This window comes from Aethalodelphis obliquidens, unplaced genomic scaffold, assembly GCF_003676395.1.
Source record: "Aethalodelphis obliquidens isolate GAN/ISIS:26980383/991018 unplaced genomic scaffold, ASM367639v1 scaffold53, whole genome shotgun sequence".
Classification (NCBI taxonomy): domain Eukaryota; kingdom Metazoa; phylum Chordata; class Mammalia; order Artiodactyla; family Delphinidae; genus Aethalodelphis; species Aethalodelphis obliquidens.
In genome coordinates, this window is record NW_020837997.1 from 11,825,741 (window position 1) to 11,832,689 (window position 6,949).

At 42.2% G+C, this 6,949-nt stretch overlaps 1 protein-coding gene across 1 annotated transcript in view; it reads left to right on the plus strand.

Annotated features, from left to right (window-relative positions):
- Positions 1 to 4,511, plus strand: part of LOC113608739 (zinc finger protein 77-like) — an 8,288-nt gene extending 3,777 nt beyond the window's left edge. The window contains 3 exon segments of the mRNA XM_027085522.1: positions 2,103 to 2,283; positions 2,924 to 3,838; positions 3,840 to 4,511. Of these exon segments, the coding sequence (XP_026941323.1) occupies positions 2,246 to 2,283; positions 2,924 to 3,838; positions 3,840 to 3,993 (1,107 nt within the window). The 5' untranslated portion in view covers positions 2,103 to 2,245 and the 3' untranslated portion in view covers positions 3,994 to 4,511.
- Positions 4,512 to 6,949: the final 2,438 nt, after the last annotated feature.

Genomic DNA, 6,949 nt, shown 5'->3' on the forward strand with positions numbered 1-6,949 from the left:
GCAGAGGAGTGGGCTTTGCTGGACCTGGCTCAGAGGAAGCTCTACAGAGACGTGATGCTGGAGACCTTCAGGAACCTGGCCTCCGTGGGTGAGGACGGCTTCCTCCCTGCACTTTAGGGAACAAATATTTCTTACAATGTTCTTTCTTACTGGAACCAAGGAATAGGAATATGTTGAAAAACAGGCAGACGTGGTCCCCACCTTTATAGAACCTACCTAGAGTCAAATAGCTTTTCCATGACCATAAATATTTCTATATTGAATTGATTTTTATTGCTCTTGATCAGAATCCTGAGGCTCCCTAATTGTGTAAATGTGAGCGTGGTCTCCAGTGTTACTTTGGAGCAGTGAGAGCAGCGTTACGGTTTTCACCCTGTGAAAGTTGCACTGTGATCAATACACATTTGACATGATAATCTTGCTGCAGTTAAACCCAAACTCACCCATCCTCAGTGACGTGAGGACCAGAGAATCGGCCCATCTCATGGAGGGCTTGTTGTCCTCCATCCTCCCCCTGAGAAGCTTTTCTCCACGAGCAGGACAGCAGCCACGCACCGTCTGATCTCCTAGTGGCAGCTGGGTCACTGGAGATAGGCTTCCTCTAGGGCCTCTGTGCCTGCGATCACCAGGAGGGCACACCTCTCGGGAGGAGCAGGTTCTGTATCAGGGAGAGATATTTGGACATAACTGTTAGAAACATGACTCTGTCTTTGAGAAGTGACGTTTGTCGTTAACCTGGCTTCCCTGTTGGACTTTTCATCCATCGTTGCCCGCTTGAGAAGTCTTTCTGTAGCTCCTTTTATAAAGGGAGCATTTGGGAATGTGCATTTTGCCCAGTTTCTTGCTACTTTGCTTCTCTGGTAATATTGATCTCAACATCAGTCTCCATTCTTTTTGAGGTATTTCTTAGTGGACAGGCTGCCATTTTGACTCATTTTCTCTACCATTGCCAAAGTTCCAAATAGATGAGGTCTTCAGAGTTTTTCTTTGCTTGAGTGATAAATTAGGTTCTGGACCCAATTGCATCATGTGTGTATCTGTGTGTTTGTGTGTTTAGGCTCCTCACAATTGGTCAACTCAATTCTGACAGCATCCACCCATGGTAGCCTCAAATTCCACAGCTTAAGGGTTCAGTCCTACAAGACTCACCCCTGGTCTTCACCCGCCCTCATCTGATGCCAGTTTCAAGCTCAGGTTGTTACCAGTACTTGTGACCAACTGACTATAAATGAGAGAGGTTCCCGTGACCCCCCTCCTCAGGTTCAATTAATTTGCTAGTACACTCACGGGACTCAGAGAAACATTTCATGTACTTCATCACCAGTTTATTATAAAAGGATATAACTCAGGAACAGTCACATGGAAGAGATGCATAGGGCAGTATATGTCAGAAGGGCTTGGAGCTTCCATGCTGTCTCCAGGTGCCAGTCTTCCCATTATCTCCATGTTTTCACCAACATAGATGCTCTCTGAACTTCTTTTTGCTGGGGTGGGGGAGGTTATGGAGGCTTTATTACATATGCATGATTGATTAAATCATTGGCCATTGGCAAGTGATTGAAACTCTGGCTCCTCTCCCCTCCCCAGAGGTGCTGGGGTGTCTGGGGGTGTGAGTGGGACTGAAAGTTCCACGCTTTAGTCACATGGCATCTCCACTGGCAACCAGCCCCCATCCTGCGCTGCTTTTCAACAGTCACCTTCACGAATATAAACCCAATTGTGATGGAAAGGGCTTGTTATGAATAACAACACTTATTTCACCCTTCTGACCCTGAAGCATTTTCAAGAACTGAGAACAGGAGATCAAATATTATTCCATTGCTTTTATCACTCAGGAAATTCCAAAGGTTTTGGGAGCTGTGAGCAGGGAACTGTGGATGAGTACCTGATTTATGTGAGAAGTGTATGTTGGTCATCTGAATGACCAAATATATATGTATATATTTCTTATAAATCACAACCTCACACATATATCCTTCCTTCCTTTATAAAACTATTTTACATTTTTTGAATCAGCGTATGGAAAAAAAGTACAAATGGCCTCTTTCCTTTATCCCACCATTTCTTTCCCAAGGATTTAGTTATGTTACCAATTGTTGCAGGTTCTTGCCCTCAAGTTAAAACCAGTAGATCAAGTGCTCATTGGGATATTTTGGAGACTGGACTATGCAGTGAAGAGAAAATAGTAAGATTCACAAGAAATGATTCCTGCTCTTTTTTGGGAGAAAACTGGGCATTTCATAACATGAGAGATCAGCGTGTAACCCAGGAGAGGCATTTGAGGTGAGTGGCACTCCCACAAGGAGAAGGGGGATCTCGGCAGACTGTTAGACTCACTTGAAATTAAATAAAAGATATAAACCTAGGTAAACAATTGTGTACTCACAGAGTTTTTACAACACAGTACTTTTATAAATGTGATGTAGACATTGAGCATCTGAAACTTAATTCAGTAGGAAATTTCAATGATCAGGAAACCCAATAGGTAAAAAACACTGAAAGTTATGGCTCTGTTTGAGCCCTCAGCTGGAGCATTAAACTTGTTGAACTTTGTCACAATGCAGAGAGTGCCAAAAACATGCCAATTCAGTGCACATGGCAAATACGTAGTCAAAATAATCATTAACATCCATCAATAAATTATTAATAAAGAAATCATTATTTATTTTTATTTTTATTTTTTTGCGGTACACAGGCCTCTCACTGTCGTGGCCTCTCCCATTGCGGAGCACAGGCTCCGGACGCACAGGCTCAGCGGCCATGGCTCACGGGCCCAGCCGCTCCGCGGCATGTGGGATCTTCCCAGACCAGGGCACGAACCCGTGTCCCCTGCATCGGCAGGCGGACGCTCAACCACTGCGCCACCAGGGAAGCCCAAGAAATCATTATTAATCCCTAATACTGTGCTTCCTACTTTGAACAGAAATCATTTGGTGGAGAGCCTCTGTGAAGGTAAAGAAGGCCATCAATGTCTAGAAACCCGGAACCAGCTTACACACCTTACTGTGCATAAGGGTTATCTGACTGCAATTCAGCCCTGTAAATGCACTAAGTGTGGAAAAGCCTTCAGGGATTGTTCTTTCCAGAGGAATCAGCAAAGATCTCACACCAGACACAAACCTCATCCATGTGAAGAATGTGGGCAAACCTGCACCTGTGTCTCATGCCTAAATCCTCCTGGTGGAACAGACATTGTAGAGAAAACTGACAAACTTCAGGATGATGGGAGAGCATCTAAGAGATATGTGAAAAGTTACAGTAGCAAACAGTCTTTACAGTGTAAGAAATCTAAAAAATCATTCACTTGCCTGTCATCTGTCCAGCGACATGTGAGAGGTCATTATGGACAGAAAATCCACGTTTGTGAAGTATGTGGGAAATCCTTCAGTTATTATTGCCAACTTGCACGGCATGTGAGAACTCACACTGGAGAGAAACCCTATGAATGTAAAGAATGTGGAAAGGCTTTCACTCGCATCTCACACTTCCGAGAACATGTGAGAATGCACACTGGAGAGAAACCCTATGAATGTAAGCAGTGTGGCAAAGCTTTCAGTTGGTGCACTTACCTTCGAGAACACATGAGAACACACAGTGGAGAAAAACCCTATGAATGTAAGCAGTGTGGCAAAGCCTTCCCCTATCTCAAATCCCTGCAAGGACATGTGAGGATCCACACTGGACAGAAACCTTATGTGTGTAAGGAATGTGGGAAATCCTACAGTTGTCCCAAATACTTTAGAAAACATGTGAAAATACACAATGGAATAAAACCCTATGAATGTACAGAATGTGGGAAAACGTTTATTACTTCCTCATCCCTTCGACAACATATAAAAACACAGTGAAGAGAAACCCTATCAGTGTCAGCAGTGTGGGAAAGCCTTCAGGTATCTGATATCCCTACAAAGACACATGAAGACACACACTGGTGAAAATTCTGAATACAAAACTGTGGAGAAGCCTTCCTTCTCCCTTAAAACCTCATTGTAAATGGAAGCAATCACATGGAGTGAAATCTTATGAATGGAAAGAATGTGGAAAAACCTTCAGCACTTCACTTATTTTGTAAATGAAAACTCAGGGCACAACAGAAATCTTTTGTTATAAACATGGTTTTTCCTTTGTAAGTGCCTCATCCTGAATAGGGATCCCAGTGTATTAATTTCTAGTTCGTGTTGCTGATCTGAACACTTAAGATAATTAATTATCCCTCCATGTCCCCTTCATCTGTATCTCATATAAAACTTGTCTCGTTTCCATTACACTGTCTTTTGAACCCAGGGATGTTAAGCGGTTTTTGGTTTTGGGGGTTTTTTCAGGTGCAACTTGGTATAATTTTAGATGAAAAAAGTTTTGATTCTTACATCCCATTGTTTTCCTCATATGTGATCATGAGACCTGTATTGTTGAAATGTCTTTCCTGGTCTACTGTTACAGATACTGGAATTTTCCGACTCAGTGTTTACCCTCCCCTGGAGTATTAAACTGAAATGTATGTCTTTTCCATGTTTCCTTTTTGCATATATGTCCTCACAGAAATTAGTAATTGTGCAAGGTCTTGGAGGACCTTCTGTCTCATCTGATTATGTTCATAAATTTGACCTCTGTTCATGTCCATGATCTTGGTTGGAAATTGGACATGATCCGTGGAGTTAAGAAGAGTGACTTGCTGGCATGAAGATGAAAGCTCCTGTCCAGACGGTTCTACTGAATTGTGTTGTCAGCTTGGGTGAGGTGGGAAATTGTATATCCAGAGTCCTTCTGTTAGTGGTTCTGAGTTAAAGTTCATGGGAAGAAGAAGATGCATGAGGTCTGGAAAGCAGAAGCGGGGAAGCCATGATTCTCGGGTCTTCTGTACCATCAGGAGACAGAGATGCATGGCAACCTGGTGAGCCTGAGTTCCAGCACCGTTTTCTGACTTCTGGCTCTGCCCATGTGGAACAGCCCCCAACCAGACATGTGTTTGATGTTAGTTCCCTGTTGGGCAGCAGATTCCACACTTGTCCACAAGTTCTCTCATGGATCTTCCTTGGTTTTCAAGTGCACACAGATCCTTGCATGTTCCTATGGCTCTTTGGTGTCCATCAGCCTACTTCTTCAGGCTTCAGAAGATCACCTAGTGATTTACTCATATCCTGTGACCTCCCCCCCTTCATGTCCAATGATTCTCATAATTATGTGATTTCTGTAAGAAGCATCTTGTTCCTTTAGTAGAGAGGCTGTTTCCTTCCCAACCAAATGCAGGAAACTTACTTCCCTGGTTGCACTGTTGAGGCTGCACTGACCCTACATTTGTTGTTTCTGGATACTTCTGTGATTGCAATAAGCACTTTTGAATGTATTTGGCCTATTGTGAGCGTTCTCTCTCTCTCTCTCTGTCTCTCTCTTTCTGACTGTGTTGGGTCTTCGTTGCTGCGCATGGGTTTTCTCTAGTTGAGGCAAGTGGGGGCTACTCTTCATTGCAGTGTGCAGGCTTCTCATTGTCATGGCTTCTCTTGTTGCAGAGCATGGGCTCTAGCAGGCTCAGTAGTTGTGGCACTTTGGCTTAGTTGCTCCGTGGCATGTGGGATCTTCCCAGACCAGGGATCGAACCCGTGTCCCCTGCATTGGCAGGTGGATTCTTAATCACTGCACCACCAAGGAAGCCCATGTTTTCTCTTATAGCTGACTGCTCTCTAAGCCATAAACCTACTATATTTACTTACCTTGCATTTATGGATGTGATTACCCAGTGTTTAATTATTTCATTTTTTAAATGTTTTGTTTGTATTCATACTTGATATACCAGAGTTGTCAATAATTATACAATAATCAGAAAAACAAGCTGCAAGTTGGTGTCCAACTATCCCCTATGCATTGGTCCGTCTATCTGCATGATGGCTTATAGTAGTGAGAGAAATAGCTTCTTCACCTGTACCTTCCAAATCTCTTGCAATTTAGGCCATTGGTGAATTATAACCCGAAATTATAAAGACGATTCTGGGAAGTATACATCCCAGCCTTACCCACAATGAAATAACGCAATGCAATAGAAGCATATCTACCTTTCATTGACCTTTCATAATTAGCACAGTAGGGGCTAGAGGATATGAAGATGGAGATTATATATATATGAAGTGTATATATATATATATATATATATATATATATATATATGTGTGTGTATATGTATAAAATATAAAATATTTCTGGTTCCAGAAAATAATATAAGCAGAACAGTAAAATAACTATTTCAGATAACACTGGAAGTTGATACTTAAATGGATTATAAAATATATAAAAGTATACATATACCGAGTTCAGTAGTGTCCCCCCAAATTTTATGTCCATCTGGAACCTCAGAATATGATCTTTTTTGGAAATAAAATCTGATTTTATTTTAAAAAATCTGGGAGACAGTAGGTCCAAAATGGAGTCACTTGTGTTAGGCAGCCAACCAAGACTTAATAACGAACCAAATTGCAGCGTCAACTTTTCCCAGGAATGTGGCCTTTAACCAGTGAACCTGGTATTTCCTGGTCTACAGTAGGAGGTATTCCACTGGTAGACTGCCTACACTTCTGTTCCCCTCAGAAGGGTGACCTTGCCTGAAACAATGCACTCTTTGCTAATAACTTTCCTTTTTCTGTCCCTTCTCTGTCTTTAAAAAAACGATTATTTCTGCAGGTCTTTGGACCTCCTTTCTGCTTGCTAGAAAATGCTGCCTGATTCATGAGTCGTTTAATAAAGCCTATTAGATGTTTAAAAGTTACTCAGTTGAATTTTTGTTATTTAGCAGATTTGGTGGCAGTGATAGGATCTGAGGTGAACTTCTGATGGCATTTGGGAACAATGAGGAACACAGATGTGGTACGAGGGAACCCTTTGAGTTCACTGTCTTTCTCATTATCTCTGAGGGTTATGGGTAAGTTCCTCTTGGTTTTGATCTCTACTCTCTTTCCCTTGA